The sequence below is a fragment of the Xiphophorus maculatus genome, chromosome 19, assembly GCF_002775205.1.
Source record: "Xiphophorus maculatus strain JP 163 A chromosome 19, X_maculatus-5.0-male, whole genome shotgun sequence".
NCBI lineage: Eukaryota > Metazoa > Chordata > Actinopteri > Cyprinodontiformes > Poeciliidae > Xiphophorus > Xiphophorus maculatus.
Window position 1 is genome coordinate 11584656 of NC_036461.1, and position 18843 is coordinate 11603498.

Genomic DNA, 18843 nt, shown 5'->3' on the forward strand with positions numbered 1-18843 from the left:
GGTGCTGGTCTTGTGAGTGGAGTTGAATAATAAGGTTTGAGCATACTTGCATAGCCCTTTAACCTCCTTTGAGTTGATTAGCGTTCACGTTTCCGTTCATGTGCTTTCTTAACTTTTTTTGTTTCTTCTTTCAATCTTTTCCACCACAACTCAGCATTCATGCGTCCCCCCCCCCCCACACACACATAATAAATCTTTGAAGTCAGAGTAGATTAATCTAATCAGTCACCTGCATTAACTTATGTGGTTTCTGTTTTTATTTGTGATCGATGTGTATATATTTCCCACTCTTTTTAATTATCAGTCTCACTCATTTATAACCTCACTACTTGTAGAAAACAAGTAGAACCAGTAACTCATAAAATTTGATCACATTGCACGATCTGTTTCGGAAGTATGATTCACAATGTTTGCTTATTTGAGCATTGACTGAAGAAATTCTTCTGGACTGTTCTTACAATGTGCAGAAATAAAGTGTAACATATTTATTTATATCAATTAAAACACAACTTCTTACAATATGACCTATTTTCCTAGGCAATGTTGTAAGTCTCTTCATGAAAAACAATTGTCATAATTTAATTCAAATAATACAATTCAGTAAAAAAAAATGCATGTATGAGAAACACTAATTTATTACTCTATCTTTTCTCCTGTTTGATTATTTAGTTTTATCAAACTCAAACAGAGTTTAAAGGCCTTAAGAGTTTAAAGGCCACGCTAAGAAAATAAAAATCAACCAATTACGGGAATAAAGTCAAAAAATTACAAGAATCAAGTCTTACATGTGCGAGTTGATTCTTAATCTCTTAATCTCTGTACGATTTAGCTTAATCTCATTCTGCAGCCCAGCAGAATGAGATTAAGCTATTTTTACCTTTATTTCTTTTTTTTTTTTTTTTTTTTTTAATCATACACTATGTTTACAATTACAATAAAGTACGAAAAGAAAAAGAGAAAAACACCTTCCCTGGAAATATTTCTTTTAGCACATGCACAAATTAGCTGAAAGTACAGATTGTTCTTCCTGGACAGACTGTGCAGTGACTCTACCTCTTAAAGACAATTAGAGATGTAGAAAGAGTGCTTTCTATTTCTCTCTAGCTACATATTAAGCCTGTAGTTCCCAAACGTATTTGTGATTTTGCTATTAAGCAGGTTCCAAATAAAGGAGAGGTTATTAATTTGACTGCATATAATTGATATAAGTGTAGGTATTTAAAATGCAATTTAGTAAAATTAGCAACAATATTTAATCACATGAACCAATGTAACAGTTAAGCTACAGTGATGCCTCTAACAGTTTAACTGAATATACAATAATAAAGAATGCTGTCAATAGTGCCCTAAAAGTACTTCAAACATACAGTAATATCACAAATGTTATTAAGTATGAAAAATAAAACGCGACCTGAAATTTAGCTTTGGGCAGCTCTTTTCAAAGTTCTCTAAAACCGGATTTACCTTCATCTCAAAGGTTTTTTTTTTTTTTTTTCTGACAGGAATCTGCACCGGCTTTAAACTCTCTCACCCAAAACAATATCCTTGATTTTCCAGCAGGTTATGATCAAGATCATCAAAAGCTTTTGAAAGCTCGGCCGGAGATTGCAGGACTATACAATCTTCTCCAAATCATTAATAAAGTCAATATGGCTGCTGCTGCAGTTCTACAATTTGAATTAAAGCCAGACTGATTTTCTCCTCAGATGTTATTGGATAACTGTATGTGTCCGAATGGTTCCATGAAATACAAATGAAGAGAAGTGCAAATAAATTGTTTGTTATGGCAGCTCTCACCACTCACACACAGAACTCAGTCATGTTAGATTCCAAGGTGGCAAGGAAGGTGGGAATCCAAACCTTGAGGGTTGTCCCAGTTTGAATTTTATGACTTGGACCTTAAAATTTCCATCTTCCAAATTCAAATGCATTACACCAGAAGTACAGTCCAAATAAATTAAAGGGTTGGCTTATTTAACTTATAACAACATGACCACTGTTAAATTCTGGACCAGAATAGCAAAGCTTTAGTTTTATTGTGTCGTTTCTGAGTAAATGAAAGTAAGGAAAAGGAATTTAATAAGTACAGGGACTCAAAGGCAACTCAACTTTATTTATATAGCCCCTTTCAGCCAACGACAATTCAAAGTGCTTGTACTAGGAGGTTAAAAACATCTAATAAAAAAAAAAGACGTCAAACAGAAAATTATTCAGATTCAATTTAACCCTCCTGTTATGTTTCGGGTCAAATTGACCTGTTTTAAAGTTGATAAACCTTTTCTATTCCCGTGGGTAAACTCCACCCACACTGAGTAACACTCAGTAGAAGTGGAGGGAAACATAAATACTCTTTGCATGACTCATTTATCATGATTTTAATCAGCGGGTCAATTTGACCCGCTGGTTAAAATCTGAGAAAAGCTGAGATTAACAAAGGGTAAATCAGGTTAGTAAATAAATAAATAAACATAATATTTTTAAGACTAGGCCATAGCACATAAAAAGGTTTTTGACCTTGTTTTAAATTAACTCAGGTGGAAGCACTCTTACAGTGAACAGGAAGCTTATTCCAGAATTTTGGTGGATAAAAGCTGAACATTGGTTCGCTGTGTTTACTTCTAACTCTTGGAATGATGAGTAAATTTGATTCACACCATCTTCCTGGTCTCAGTGCTTTATCAGATCAAAAGATCAGAAATGTAGTCTGGGCTTTTATTAATGAGTTCTTTATAAATAATTAATGAAATTTTAAATTCTATTCTTTGAGCAACAGGTAGCCAGTGCAAGTATCTTAAAATTGGACTGTTATGCTGATCTCTTTTTGTTTTACAACTGTGGTGGGCAATCCTTTGGGTTTTTGGGAGGCAGTGTCCTGCATGGTTTAAGAGTGTCCCTGCACCAATATGCAATCTGGTTAACTGAAAGCTCATTTTAACTGTGGAAAACACAAGGGACCAAATTGTGTTTTTATGCCACCTTTTAAGTTCCACAAGAGGATGCCCTCTTTAGCTTTTTTTTTCTACACAAATAATGTAATCCCAAAATAAACATGTCTACCTAAACTGAACATTAACTGGAAATCTGCAGAGATCCATAGTCACCTGGAAGGATATATTCACAAGACAATTACTATTCATAAACTCATGAAAATTTGCTTTTTTTTAAGAAAAAGGGGGGGGTTGTTCCATTTAAAATTTGCCACTAGGCATGTTGGGCTGTACACCAAATATTTGAAAGAAGGGCTTTTCGCAAGATGAGAATAAAACATGGAGAGATAGAAAAAGGAAATAATTTAGACCAAAACATATTGATCTGTCAAATCACAGTAAAAAATTACTAAACCATCCAGTTTGTCTGCAAGTGGGTCATTTCTTTACAAAAATTTGCAAAGATTAAATATTTAGATGTGCAGAGCTAGTTTGAACACATCCCAAAACACTTGCAGATTGTAGAACCAACAAAAGATGGTTCCAGAATGTATTGATCTGTGGAGGAATGTTGTTCATTTGAATCCTACTCAGTATGTTTCTCACATGTAGTAGTAGACAGCCAGAATAATGCTTTAAGGTATTATTACCTCATCATCTCAGTCATGTTGATAAACTATGGATAAAAAAATAAGTGATAATTGTTTCTGCAGCTCAAACTTTTTCTATAATTCTCAGAGCCATGATGACTATTAATAGTAGTTACAGCTGTTGTTAACATGGTGTACAGTGTCTGCTAGGTGATGTCATGTTGAAATCAGACAACCTCCATGTTCCTGCTACATTTTTATGGTTTTAGTTATGAGAAGTGCTGTGAATATAAACACCTTTTAGCAAGGAGTAGAGAAATTATGCAGGGATCTGTAAAAATATTTAAGCAAAGTAAACAAGAAAAATGGTCAGATATGGAAAAAAAATGATTTGTGAGTGCAGAGGATGGACTCAGGACGTCACATGTGCTTTGATTTAATAGTAAAATTTTAGGAATGCAAATTGTTGATTTGATAAAGTAGGATTAGATGCAGTAGCTGCTTCAGTTTCTTTTGGTCCAGCTCACAGGCTTCTTCCTGTCAAGTGCATGTGTTTCCACTTACCCTTCTGGCAAAAGCTGATATCTCCCATCTTCCCTTAAATGGACATGTTCCAAGTAGACTTTTACCCTCTACCAACAGGTCTTTGTAGAAAGCCTGTGTCCAGTTAGCTGTAAAAACAGCCAGAGGCTTAACCTGACCAGAGAGAGAAGGAGGTCAGTGACAGTCAGGCCGCTGTGGACCCACAATACTGCTAACACCTGAAGGCAGTAAGAAGGCTCTACAAATTAGCAGTGACACATGGTCTTAGTTTAATTTTACTTCACAAATTCTTGGATTTCACATAGTTGTGCCCTGCACATTGTTATACAGTTATATTTATATTTATGCACAGTTGTATTTGTAGTTTAACTGAGATCAATAATTTTGCTTAATCTCTTCGCCTCAAAGTTGGTAAAGAAATAAGTTATGAGTGTGTAAGTGAGAAGTTCCTCGCAAACATACTGTGATCTGACTGCTCAGCCTCTCCAACACCATCCCTCCTTGAACTCTAAAGTATGTATTCCCCCTGCTGATTTATCACTGTTACTCTGCAGCTTGTCAAACACAATTTATTTTCTCACACAAGAACGACAAATGATAACCATTTGATTGAGGGAGACAATATGTTTTGCAATGTGATGTGCTTTCAATGTACGCTGAATGTCCACCAGATTCAAACCACCTGCCTAATTTTACTTGACTTCCTCTTGTGTCTGTCAAAACATGAACTCCTTACCTAAGCAAGTGTTCTGCAGTACGTGTCAAGATATCATCAGAGCATCTTCTGTTCACACATGAGATGATGGCTGAGAAGTAATCCTCTGCCATCTGCACCGATGCAGTCAACAGAAGCTCCAGTGTTCTCATTTTTAATTTCAGTTCACAGATGTGTCAAGACACAGGACAGACCTAATATTCATTTCTACCTTGTAGGGCTTTATGACTTTACACAAAGATCTCTACGGACACTTAGCTGGTTTGGGTCTTTATGGTCTTACACCCTTTTTACTGTTGGTTTTTGTCATTAGTGTTCCTACATTAGTGTTTTGTTATCATGCATGTTTTCTAGTTCAGAAAAAGTACCTGACAGATAAGTTATAGTAGGAAATCATCTCATTTAAAAAAAATGTATGAATAAAAAGATGGACATAAAGTTTTACCCATTGAACCAATACAATATACTGAAAAAGTCCAGGGCACACCCCACTTATTGTGTGCCCTGTCTGCCCACAGCAGTCATCTATCTATAGATGGAGAAAGGTACCAGCGCTCCCCTTGTGACCCTGTATGGATAAGCGTGTTTAGAAGATGGAAATTGTGCATCTCTAGTTTAAAGTTCTGTTTTGTTTTAAAGAGTTGCTAAATTACCGAAAAAGCAGTGTGAGGTGAGCTGGTTCTGTTAGAAGTGAAACTTACTCAAAACTGAAAGTGTAAAGGGAAATCACTAAAACTAATTAACTTATGAGGACTAAAATATACCTGCTGCCATTGATGTCCTTTGTAACTGCTGTATCATAAACATAAAATACAGAAACTGAGCACAGCTCAAAATATGCATACATATGAAAATGTCCAAACAGAATATCACTCCTGGCAGCTACACGGGACTGTATCGTCATTTCATTTATGAATCTTATGACTAACCGCAAGGCATAAACTTGTGCTTGTTAGGTTTTTCGGCTACTAGATGTTTTTGTGATGTTTGCTTGGACATGTGGCAACAGTTAGAAAAATTGCAAGAATCTGTCATGCAGTTTTGCTCTTTCAGCTTAGAGTTCAAAGCAGCAGGCTTTACTAAACATTATGGAAATGTAAAGCTTTGCATTCTAACTAGAAGTTGTTTACAGAGACACAGTCGCTGGAGCATAACTTTATAATCAAGTAGATTTTAGTCTCTGAAAAAGAGGGAGAAGATGGCTGGCATAATATAAAATTCGATATACTTAGCTGTGTTGTTTATTGTCTAATTAGTTTCTTTTTCATTATAGTTTCTTTTGTAGGAACATTGTGTTTTCAAACTGGTATATTTAGTCATTTTAGTCATGTTCTTTCAATTAATTAATTTGGAACTTATTGTAAGCTCCAGTGTTTAAGTAAAATCTTGATTATCTTTAAATAAAATCCAGAGGACAGAAAAAGTATTAATTTTAGCTGTTCTGCTCTAACTACCAAGAACACTAATGTCTCAATACCACCATTGTGAACTTATATAAATAAGTTTAGTTGGAAAATTTAACAAAGATGGGAGCACTTATTACACATTGTACACCCAAGGACATATTGCAATAAAGGAACAAATAATTTATTGAATCAAAACTGATTAAATAGATCAAGTGGTCATGTTGATAGTTATTTTTTGTGTTAAATGACATAATGCAGTATACTTTATTTTCTTGAACTCAAAGATCTTTGCTTCAAAATTAGAAAATGAAATTTACATAGGACAGTACTGACTGTGCTGTCCAATACAAAAAAACACAAATAGCTCATCTTTAGTAGGCACACATTTAACATAATCCAAATTTTGCAATAAGTTCAGGGGGAAAAAAGTATAGTTTGATATGCATTTAGGCCCAAATATTAGGCATATATATAGAGAGAATAAAACTTCTATTTATGCCATATATTTAAGTCATATACAGTATATTATGACTTCAAATATTTAAGTTTTTAACAACAGCAAATTGTTATCTCGTATTAACAAGATTAACTACTACAGTAAATATGATAGTTATTTTCTTCCAGAAGCAGGATATTAGTACGGTGGCCCTGAGGTGCAAAGCACAACAACATTAACGAAAACACAACACATTAACGAAAACATAACAACATTAACGAAAACACAACACATTAACGAAAACACAACAACATTAACGAAAACACAACAACATTAACGAAAACATAACAACATTAACGAAAACACAACACATTAACGAAAACACAACAACATTAACGAAAACACAACAACATTAACGAAAACACAACAACATTAACGAAAGCACAACACATTAACGAAAACACAACGGAAGAGGTATGTCCCAGTGGGAGACCTAAGAAATCGCTGATTGGACTACAGCTCGTTTTACTTTTGAACCGGAAGTTACTCTGGTGTGCTTCGTTTTAATGAGAAGCGGGCATACCGTCACAATGTTTTGCCCAAACTGCGGGAAAGAGCTGGTTGAGCCGTCACCAAACTTCTGCAGCAATTGTGGCAAGAGGCTTCAACTTCAGGAAATATTTATGGAAGATACTCCACAATGTTCAAGTAAGTTAATAAGCATAAAGAAATATTTATGTTTCTTATGGATGTAGCAACTTGCTAACGTTAGTGGTCTCCAGACCGTGTCCACTGTTATTTAGTTGTTCATTGTAAATGCAGTTAAAAGTACACAAACTCGATATAATACAGCAGCATGGTATTAGCCATATATAGAAAAAGCCCATCTAGGAACAAGTGCTGCGAATTAGCTGTTGCTATTGCACTATGACGTAAACATGAGACTGCTGTTTTGTTCAGTTTGTCTATGTCGCTGTGTGTCTGTCCCTACCAAATAAACCAATTAAATTAAATTAAAAATAGTAAGGTCCGTTACAGCCTTAGGCACTGCTTAAGGCTGTGGTCCGTTAAGGTCCGTTACAGCCTTAAGTAATTTGTGTCGTTCGTAATACATATCGTCTGTTTGCATGAATGTGATGTGCAACATTTTTTCTTTACTTCTAGCACAACAGCCTGTTCCATCCTGCCCTGCACCAGCCCTCAGCACCTTCCTTGAATACAGAAAAAAGAAAAATGAGGAGCGACAAAAGTATTCTCTTGGGAAAAAGGGGTTAAAGCAAAAGGAAAAAAAGAAAGTTCGGGTAGGTCCGGTTTTGTTCCGACCAAAAACAAGCAGCTTTTAAGTACCATAATAGACTTGCTTAAAGAAAGTTCCAGGTAGCAAAACTATACAGAATAATTGTTTAACAGTAACAGCAAACTGTCAGTTAATGATAAGTCAAAACAGTAAATCATCTACTGATTAATTATTGCATAATAATTTTCCAATCATTGTTTTGTTTGCATCAGTTCAAAAGTAAAAGCTTGAAAATGACTGATAATAGTTAATGGATCTATTTGGATGTTATTGTAACATAATACAGGAGGAATTAAAAACAAAAACAAAAAGAAAACAACAGACTATTCTCTAAAACAAAACATTGCTCAGTCTTCCGCATAATTTTTTTTTTGTTTTCAGATAAATATTGGCTTGATGACCATTCACAAGAATGGTCTAAAGCCACAGCGTGGAAAAACCATTTTGCTTGCAACAGATCCAGATGTCTCTGCCACACCTCTGCTCAGTCTTGCTGCTAAAAAAATGAAGGACTTCAACAAAGATATAAAAGATGGACCTTTCTTCCTTCTGTACCCAGATGGGACAGAGGTTATTAATATCCCTGGGACACAAACACCGTTTACTCTCGCAGCTTATAAGGCTGAAATTGGCAAGTCATACCAAAGGATCTCTCTTTTCCTCTGCTTGAAAAGGGACTTTGAAGAAGGTAAGCTCAGCTGTTTGTGTGTATTGTTTGGCACATTGCACTAACTTCAATACATGTACATTTTAAAACTGTGCAATTAAGCATTGGTGGCATGAACCAATCAAGTAAAAAGTATACGTAGATTGGCTCCTAAATGTAAACTTACTTCCTGGAAACTTGATAGCTAGACACTCAGTTATTAGTTTTTACCAGTGCTGTGTTTATGCTTCCAGATACAATGTAATATAGTTGACCGAACACGGTACTATCACTTAGTAGAAGTTAAATTGGCTTGTTTTGTCTTTTTTTCCTTGTTTATCAGTTGGAAAATTGTCAGACTCGTCCGATTCCGACCCAGAGGTTATTATTAGAAAAAACTCCGAGTTTGATCTTGCTGATACACTGGTAAGTACAACTTAAAATGTATTTGGTCTTTTGTTTTTATTTGGTTGAGTGACCACAACAAGAGCATTTTACCTAAGCTTCATAGGACTATGCCGATGTTTTTATGTGAAATTGTGTTTCATTTTCTTCAGCCATGGGAACCTATGGATGAAAGCAGTCCTTTGCAAAATGTGGCAGAAACAGAGTAAGTTATATTTTAGGTACATGCCATAGCATGGTGTGTATCAAAAGTATTATAGCCTTCAGTGAATTTTCATACAGTATGTACTGGTGACATGTTGAATGTGGATATTTTTAAATTATGTGGTTATGGGAACATGTCCTGGGAAGTATTTGTATTTTTTTTCAGGATGTTTGTTTTTAAATATTGAATATACTGGCGTGGAAATAATTATTACACTACCCTTGCTTTCTTCAATGTCTTATACATTTTACAAGTATACAGTTGTTTAGATAAATATAACAAAAAGGTTCACAAGAGTTTCAGTAAATAACTTTTGTCAAATAGTTTTGCATGTTTTTTGCGATAATGAGTAAAATCCCTTTGCTTCTATAAAGATGGCATTGTACTGCCAAAACTGCTTTTAGGCATTCCATGTTTTAAGTTATGTCTGTTTTAGTCAGATGACGGACAGAGGAGTTACAGTGCAATAAAATGATTGAGACATTGAAGAAAACTGGGTGATCCCATAATTTATACCTTGACAGCATATGCTCAAAATACCCATTAATATGTTTTTTCATTGTCCTCTAAGGAATGGTGTTGGGGATCTCGTACTTGCAAATGAAGTACAACAGGTACAAACTTTTTATTGTCTCACACAACAATCCACAGATTTTTATCTCAAACCTTTAAGTAAAATATTTAAATATTAAAATAACTGCAGGTTAGTCAATCATTAAGTTTTACTCTGGTCTTTTCTCTGTTTTCAGGTTATGGACTTGGATAACAATGGCAACAATCCAGGCACCAGTCAATGTCTCACTGTCCAGAGCTCCTGTTACAGGTGTGTAGGGGCTTCTGTCATAAAAAAGAAGTGTGTTTGTAGTGTCATCATGACAAAGTAATACTGATACATCTATTGTAAATTTATGTACTTTGGATGTTGTATATGTAATTTCTGACATAAATTGAATGTTTTGTGAAGGAAAGTTGGAAGTACACCTTTATGCTTTTTTTTTTTTTTTACCTCATCTATATTGTGCATGTTTTTTCTCCAGAGACTACACCACTCTCTTTGAGCCCATTGTTATTGATGATGATGATGAGATTGAATATTTTACAGAAGACAAAAAGCAGGACCTGTCCCCAGAAGAACATTTGTTAGTAATTTTAATATTTTGTATTAAATTAATCTGCATCCTGGTCCTGAACGTAATTACATAATGCTAAGTGTGATCAATCAACTGTTTTAAAATAAGTTTATTTTTTTCTAGACAAACAAACGTGCAGCCACATGATATTATTGCAGAACTGGCCAAGAATATTGACCACAAGAAAGTCAGCCGGTTCAACATATGTCGTACTGATGTGTGGGATGGAGCTGTTCGGGGCTTTCAGAGGAGCACATACTCCGACAAGAACGACATGTTCATCAAATTTAACGATGATGCTGGCTGTTTGGAGGAAGGGTTGGACACAGGTGGCCCGAGGCGTGAGTTTCTCACGCTTCTTATGGCCATTCTGAGAAATCGTCCTATCTTTGATGGACCCCCAGAAGCTCGTTACGTTGGGTGCAATTCGAGAGGTGAGTCATTTTTGGGTTAGTGAACCTAACTAACCTTAGTTAGTGAAGTGGTAGTACTTCTAAAATAAAAATTTGCAGAAACATGTGCTTATGTGTCTGTCATAAGCAGATCTAAGATTTAATTACCCACAGTAATAATTTGCTCTGTACAACAGCTGCCAGGGAAGATGAGTATTTTTTAGCAGGAAAGATGATTGCTGTATCGATTGTACATGGGGGACCGGCACCACATTTTCTCTCAAAGAACCTGGTCAACTACATGATAGGGAATCCAAGTTTCGGCGCCACTGTTGAAGATGTTCAAGATGAGGAGATAGGGAAAGTTCTAAAGCAGGTAGGAAATGACCTAGGTTTAGGAAATAGATTTATTGTATGCCAACTGGAGATTATTTTCACGTTCAGATTAAGATTAGGAAATTATTATAACAAAATAGTAATTTCGTTTTCTCAAAGCTTGACAAATCTTTTTGTTTTGAAAGGCCTGATTTCAGCCTATCTCAAGAAATGTGAAATCACAAATGCACAAAATGTTTATGCTATTTTTGTATTCATAACGAAGAAGTTGTCTAATTGATAGTTCTGTACTTCTTCTTATAATAAACTGCTTGTTTTATAGGTCCTGGAAGCTGAATCAGATGAATCTCTGCTAAATATAATTTTTCAAAACAGCGGGATGTTCCAAACTGCTGGTTGCTTCAGAAGTGTGAAGATTTCTGAGAAGAAAGCTTTTGTAGAGGAGTATCTCAGATGGTACATCCTTGACAGAAACCACAGTGCCATTCAACGGTAATTACTAAACAGTGAGCTATTAATATTATATTATGTTATAAAGATTTTAAAACTATTCTAAAGTTCGATGCTCAATACTCAAGATCAATGACATATTTCCAGTTGTTCACACCTGCCACTGATATCATGACGTTGTAATTTACTATGAAAAACTAATTGGTTATAAAAAATTGTGATCAAATTATAGATATGAAATTACTTGATCAGATATCAAATTTAACAAGCTTCTTTCCTTAATTGATTTTGTTTTTTATCTTTGGTTGTTAACCTCTTTGTGTGTCCTTCTGAAAAATTATGTGAAATGTTGTAATATATTGAGCAATACTTTCCAAATTCTGAGTTTCACCATTTTTATCATCCATTCAGAATTTTATGTACAATAGGTATAATCTTCTTTTGTCATCATAAATATATATATATATATATATTTTTTTTTAATCACTGTCAGATTAATCATAGGTATGGCACATGAATAATTTTTCAGTGTGATTTCTAAAAATATACTGTTGCATGACACAATTTTGTTTTTTTTGCACAGTGAAAACATTTTTTTTTAAAGTTTGAAATGATAAATTTGTACTTTTAATGATGATTTTTGAGCACTGTGAAAGGTTAGCTTTACTTTGTATATTTAATTTTCTTTTCTTTTTAGACATATTGTACTACAGTGTGGTTCACATTTACACAGGACTTAGAATACTTCATATCTATGCTATGAATAAAGTGCAGTGCGTATGTTTTTATCCTTAACAGATTCAAAGATGGACTGGCAAGTCTGGGGTTTTTCGCTGCACTGCAACAGCATTCCAGTGTCCTGTCCCCAGTCCTATGTTTCTCTGCCAAGGCCCTGACTGCTTCAGACTTGGAGACCATGTTCAAACCAGATCTCAGCCCAGTAGGAACCAATAGGCGGCAAAAGGAGGGCAAAACTATCGTCTTCTGGGCAGATTATTTGCTTGATTGTGAAGGTTAGTAAGGACGGATTGTGTTTTATTCTAAAATTGTTTTTTTTCCTTTGTTTTATTAGGAGGAAAGCATACATAAAAATAAATCATTTGTGCAATGCATTATCTATTAACTACATTGTTTTTAATTTTTCAGAGAAAAACACTGCTGTATGTCTAGAGGAAGTCCTGATGTTTGCTACAGGTCTGACAGCGATTCCACCAGCAGGCATGATGCCATCCCCACATCTTGAGTTTTTGAGTGATTCACCCTTTCCTGTTGCAAACACCTGTGCAAATACACTGAAACTGCCACTTTTGGAATCTTACGCTGCTTTTAGGGCTAACATGGACTTTGGAATACAAAATGCTCCGGGATTCGGATGCTACTGAAACTGAAAGAAGAGATTTCTTGGCAGTCTTGTTCTAATGCTGTTGGCATTCAGCTAATTTTGTGAATGTGAATACAGGGTCCATGTTGTTCTCCATTTCTGGGTGGCAAAGCCTTGCCATAATTTCTGAAAAGATTAGATAATATGATGTCCTTTTCAAAGTGATAGCTTTGAAAGGGACATCAGCTCATGAAGTCAACAATCCGTTAGGGCAAATTCTGTATTTTTTTTTAGAGTGGTGTATGTCTGGTTTAGGTTCACGGTCCGGGCATTTCTAATATGTCCATAATATAGTTTTTTTGTATTATCTTAAAAGGGGATACACTCGGCTTTCATTTAAGCCAAGTTTTGAATCTGACCAACTCAGGTCACCAGAGCTTGTTAAAACAAAATAACATGAATCCTTTTCGCCTAACCAAAAACATTGTTTGTAATCCAATGGTATCTAGGGACACAAGAGTTGACAACTGAAATACTCAGACTAAGAAATCCTGAAATGTACCAAATCTATACTACCATGCAGTCATGTTTTTATGTGGTTATTATGGATTACATAATGGTGGACTAATCTAAAAAACAGTATATGGTATACATTTCCAGATTTCTTAGTCTGAGTATTTCAGTTGTCAACTCTTGTGTCCCTGATGTCCCTGGATACCACTGGACTAAAAACAATGTTTCTTGGTAAGGCAAAAAGAGTTTGTGTTATTTCTGTTTAACAAGCTGTGGTCAGATTCGAAGCTTGGCTTAAATGAAAGCTGAGTGTATTCCCTTTTAAAATGATACAAAATTTTATATTGTAGAGCTTTGACAAATGCCCATATCGTGAGCCTAAACCAGACATACACCAGTCTCAAATAACAGAATTTGCCCAAAGGGATTGTTGACTTCATGAGCTGATAACTATGAATAAACTGCCACTTTAGAAGGGCTATCCTTCTAAAGTGGCAGTTTATTCAGTTTTCAGCATGATTTCATATGATTTTCATATGATTTTGCTATCATATGAAAATATCTAAAAATAGATAATATTTTATGTTATATGTTCTTACCTTAACAATGAGTTTTCATTTGAGTAAAATGAACAGGACACAAAATATAAAAAAAAATTTATTCAGGTTGTTTGTGTCTACAGCCTTGCTATGTGTTTGAGGAATAAATACAGTTCCATAGCTGACTCCCAGTTTTGTGACTGCTGTTGTCCATGTTGTTGCATGACTTGCTGTAGGTATTCCTCGATGTCTTTATCACCACACAACTCTGTCACCTGACTTGCTTCTGGGAAAACATCCAGATCACTGTCCTCAACAGGAAATCCACAATCTCTTGAACCATATCTGCAAAGTCAGAATATAATTAGTAATAGAATTGTGACAGATATTTTATATATTTAGTACAAGTACTTGTAATTGTCTGTTTTTTGGGGGGTTTTGCTGGCTATATGACACAGTATAAGTGAGCACTATCAGTGACAGCTTATACAGTGTATCACAAAGTGAGTACACCCCTCAAATTTCTGCAGATATTTAAGTATATATTTTCATGGGATAACACTGACAAAATGACACTTTGACACAATGAAAAGTAGTCTGAGTGCAGCTTATATAAGAATGTAAATTTATTCTTCCCGCAAACTAACTATATACAGCCATTAATGTCTAAACTAATGGCAACTAATGTGAGTACACCCCTTAGTGAAGATTTCTATAGTGTCAATATTTTGTGTGGCCACCATTATTTACCAAAACTGCCTTAACTCTCCTGGGCTTGGAGGACATGTCAAAGATGTTTTATTGGGTTTAGGTCTGGAGACATGCTTGGCAAGTCCATCACCTTCACCCTCAGCCTCTTCAGTAAAGCAGTGGTCGTCTTAGAGGTGTGTTTGGGGGCTTTATCATGCTGGAACGCTGCTCTGTGACCCAGTTTCCAGAGGGAAGGGATCATGCTCTGCTTCAGTATTTCACAGTACATATTCGGGTTCATGAAATGTAACTCCCCAACACCTGCTACACTCCTGCAGCCCGAGACCATGGCATTCCCACCACCATGCTTGACTGTAGGCATCACACACTTCTCTTTGTACTCCTCACCTGACAGCTGCCACACATGCTGGAGACCATCTGAACCAAACAAATTAATTTTGGTCTCATCAGACCATAAGACCTGGTTCCAATAATCCATGTCCTTTGTTGATATGTCTTCAGCAAACTGTTTGCGGGCTGTCTTGTGTACAGACTTAAGAAGAGGTTTCCTTCTGGGGTGACAGCCATGCAGACTAATTTGATGTAGTGTGCGGCGTTTGGTGAGTACTCTTAGGGACCTCTTAGGGGTGTACTCACTTTTGTTGCTGGTGGTTTAGACATCAATGCCTTTACATAGAGTTATTTTGTGGGAAGAATAAATTTACACTGTTATATAAGCTGTAATCAGACTACTTTTCATTGTGTCAAAGTGTCATTTTGTTGGTGTCATCCCATATACTTGAATACCTGCAGAAATGTGAGGGGTGTACTTACTTTTGTGATACACTATACATTAACAGCTATAGGTTACTTGTACATACTTGTACGTAGATAATAGATATCCTAACTTGTGCTAACAACACTTCTGCATTATTCTGTAATGTCAAGCATTATTTCTATTTGTGAAGATGTCAATTACCTGTGAGGCAAGAGATAGAGTTCGTTTGGAATCCCCCCAGGACATGATGCAAGTCTGCTTGGCCGGATCCTGTGGTTATTCCAGAGATTTTTGCATTCATCCAGGTCTTTCTGCAGAACTCTGGTGAAGCAGAATCTGAGCAAGCACTGGTGCTCAACACTTCCGTTGAAGTTTCCGGAGTCTCTTAAATCTCCAAACAAGTCCATCCAAAACTGAGACCTGAGGATACATTGAATTAGAAACGGTTCTGTTCTTTTTCATATTAAAATGATTAAAAGATTGTCTGTCTTTCTCCATGTCCATAACATTGAAAGCATGCTCTAAATCTATGTCAAACGGAATATCGCATCCTAATTTTCCAAGTACAAACTAAAAATTTGTATAGCATCTGTAACCAAACAATGAAAAATTCTAATTTGGAAACAAAATATTTGCTATAAAGCCTTATGAAAATAAATGTTTGAAACTAATTCAATATGGCATGTTAACTGGCAAAACGACAGCTATGTGACTGCCAACTCCATAGGCACCTCCTATGGAGTTGCCATGACAACAATAAACAAACTACAAGCTTAGAAGTAGCTTTCACCTCATCCTTTATTTATAAACAGTAAAAGTATGTAACGTGTATTACTCCATAACGATTTTTGAGTACTCTACCCACCTGTGTGTAATATTAAAATTAATATCACAAATATGTATTGTAGTACTTACCGCAGAACCTGCAAAATTTGCTTAACTAACGTAGAGCTTACGTGTACTGTATGTTACTAAAGTCACCAGAACCTTGTTTTTCACACGAAGAGTTTGGACCTACTTTACAAATCGTTTTTAAACTCAGACTGTATGCTTCCACGGATTTCAGACCGTGATCAGCTTTCGCTGTACTTGACATCTGAAAAACACATATGTACCCACCTTCCTCTTCTGAAAAAAGACCACCATGACTCGATGCGTTGATTCCCTGTGGATGATCCGTAACTGTGGCTTGATGAGCCAGCATAATAATCCGTATGTGCATGGCGGAGGGTACACTGTATTGCTGCCACAGTCCCGTTCTCTGTGCCGAGGTCTGTTCGTAGTCTCATTGGTATCACTCCAAGACTCTTGACACAGTTTATATAATGCTGGGCAATGACAGAAGGATTGTTGTTTGTTGCCCCACAAACAAGCCACATCATTCTTCTCGAAAATCCATCAATGCATCCTGAGATGGCCAAGCCGAATGGCTTCAGTTTGTCGTAGCCGTCTACATGCCATATGTAATTGGGCCCCATAGAGTGATAGGTGCGCCTTGTAAATCTCCTGCGAGTCCTCAGAGCGATGCCTTGAGGGTTCAGCTGCCTCAGCAGTCTCATTACAACATCACGTTTGACACACAGGTTGTGTTTTTGTTTGAGAACTTGCCACATGGTCCGATAGCCAAATAATTGCCCTGGTCCTCTCAGCTCGGCCGTAATGGCACGCCTCACTTCCCGAAGTGGAGAGTAGTTGCCTCTCCTATGTAGCCCCGCTTCTTTTAAATAAGTCTTTAGTGAACGCATACTAACTGACACTTTGTGGTTGGTCCGAAGCATGTCCAGTATCACCTCATATGTATGTCCTGAGTCAAAAGACTCTCGAATAGCAGTAGTAAGGTTTGGATCACCGAGAACATTCATGTTATTAAAAAACACGTTGTAGCCAGAGTAACTTCCGGTTCAAAAGTAAAACGAGCTGTAGTCCAATCAGCGATTTCTTAGGTCTCCCACTGGGACATACCTCTTCCGTTGTGTTTTCGTTAATGTCGTTGTGTTTTCGTTAATGTCGTTCTGTTTTCGTTAATGTGTTGTGTTTTCGTTAATGTTGTTGTGTTTTCGTTAATGTCGTTGTGTTTTCGTTAATGTTGTTGTGTTTTTGAATTTGTAATTGTGCTTCGTTAATGTTGTTGTGCTTTGCACCTCAGGGCCACCGTATATTAGCTTGGGGAAAATGCTTTTGACCTCATGAAGTGAAAAAAATTGTTTTAACGTCAGTGGTTTTGGTAATTTATTTAGCTTCATTCTTCAGCGTCTCTTCCTTACTTTTGGCCCTTTTTATAGCTCTTTGTGGTAACACACACAGAGGGGTCAGGGTGGTGTTTTTAAGTAATGCTTAGAAATTAATTCTTTCTGAATTGCCTTTCACAAATGTTTTCTAAATCAAAGGAATCAGTTGAGATGGTTTCAGGCAACTAGTCAAGATGACTTGAAGTTGTGGAGGTTTGCGCTGCATGTTCTGGAAGGAGACCCCAGGGAAGACCTGAATCTTGCTAGAGGTTAATTCAGACAGTCTTAGAAAGTGCACAGTGAGAGTTCCTACTTTTCCTATCTCATTTTTTTTATGTCTCCTTTCCGTCAGCTAAGTTTCTTTATTGATGGCTTTTTATATAGAAATAAGTCAAAAGTAATGTAACATCTGCTACCGGAAAAGATAAAACCCTCAAAATTAAGCAAGATCAATTCCTGTTATGCATTTGTGTGTTTATAATTTATCATATGAATATGTGCAGCATGCATTATAAACTATATGACTGCATTTGATTCAGTGTAACATACATACAATATCTTTAGAGCAACGTCTTGAATAGTGTAAATCTGTAATTTACTCAGGTAGATGCCTGTAAGATAACGATTTGAAATGTTATAAATTGCTGTTTTTAGACTTCAAGCCATCAGCCAGAGGGTAAAAGATTACATAGTACATTTTTCCACAAATTGTTTTCTCATACTTTACATAATTATTATTAAATGAACAGTTGCCATAGCCCGTCTGTCATGGAAAAAGTTTCTCACCGTTTTGTTTGTTGCTAATTTCAGGGAATCGTTGTGAATCATCCCTGTTGATCATTTTCTTCACAGCCACATTGTTGATGTACTGCATTTCATAGACAAGCTGCGGCATGAGACTAAAACATGTGCAAAGCGATTTACAGCTGCACCAATGAAAGCAAGGGGGAGGCATTTCAGTTGTGGATGTTATGAGTCATAGAACCCAGACAGTTATCTTATCCTTTCCTCTACAGGTGGGACTGTAGAGGTGGGACTGGCTGTCTGAGAGGACAGCCCTGTGGAAATTGTGGTTTTGTGGTTAATTTCAAAGGAAAAAAAGCAACTTTACTTTACATTTTTAAGTTATAAAAGCCAAAGGCTGCCCCATTTGGAAAAAAAGGCCATGCTCTGATTGGTTTGTTAAAGTTTTATTTCCACAAAATGCCACTCATCTTATGCCAGCTCTGTAGAAATATAAAATTTACATTAAGTGCTTCAGCGGATATTACATTTATATCCACACATAACTGCATT

General features: G+C 36.1%; 2 protein-coding genes across 3 annotated transcripts; one reads left to right on the forward strand and one right to left on the reverse strand.

Moving 5' to 3' along the window:
* The first annotated feature begins 7235 nt into the window (after positions 1-7235).
* On the forward strand, positions 7236-12496 carry LOC111612171. The gene is made up of 12 exons (XM_023352400.1): positions 7236-7325; positions 7782-7918; positions 8296-8602; positions 8904-8986; positions 9118-9170; positions 9742-9784; positions 9920-9993; positions 10208-10309; positions 10424-10734; positions 10890-11068; positions 11351-11520; positions 12277-12496. Exons 1-12 carry the CDS (start codon positions 7301-7303, stop codon positions 12494-12496), a joined length of 1704 nt encoding a protein of 567 aa, XP_023208168.1. The 5' UTR covers positions 7236-7300.
* Positions 12497-13832: 1336 nt separating this feature from the next.
* On the reverse strand, positions 13833-18394 carry LOC111612172. Of its 2 annotated transcripts, none has more exons than XR_002754451.1 (3): positions 18334-18394; positions 15521-15739; positions 13833-14196 (listed from the first exon to the last, which is right to left on the reverse strand). XR_002754451.1 is itself a non-coding variant. In XM_023352401.1 (3 exons), exons 1-3 carry the CDS (start codon positions 17179-17181, stop codon positions 13989-13991), a joined length of 1170 nt encoding a protein of 389 aa, XP_023208169.1. In that variant the 5' UTR covers positions 17182-17336; the 3' UTR covers positions 13979-13988. The 2 variants fall into 2 exon arrangements, 1 of the variants encoding a protein (XP_023208169.1); XM_023352401.1 differs by lacking the exon at positions 18334-18394 and adding an exon at positions 16439-17336 and having other exon boundaries at positions 13979-14196.
* Between the last annotated feature and the right edge of the window lie 449 nt (positions 18395-18843).

Excerpts from the sequence above, each read along its gene's own strand:
- LOC111612171 (XM_023352400.1), top strand. The coding sequence starts at position 7,301 with ATGGAAGATACTCCACAATGTTCAA. Across the intron at positions 9,785-9,919 it reads TTGCAAATGAAGTACAACAG|GTTATGGACTTGGATAACAA; the intron begins GTACAAACTTTT and ends CTCTGTTTTCAG. Across the intron at positions 11,069-11,350 it reads TAGGGAAAGTTCTAAAGCAG|GTCCTGGAAGCTGAATCAGA; the intron begins GTAGGAAATGAC and ends CTTGTTTTATAG.
- LOC111612172 (XM_023352401.1), bottom strand. The coding sequence starts at position 17,181 with ATGAATGTTCTCGGTGATCCAAACCTTACTACTGCTATTCGAGAGTCT. Across the intron at positions 15,740-16,438 it reads TCTTTTTTCAGAAGAGGAAG|GTCTCAGTTTTGGATGGACT; the intron begins GTGGGTACATAT and ends ATGTATCCTCAG. Across the intron at positions 14,197-15,520 it reads CTCTATCTCTTGCCTCACAG|ATATGGTTCAAGAGATTGTG; the intron begins GTAATTGACATC and ends CTGACTTTGCAG.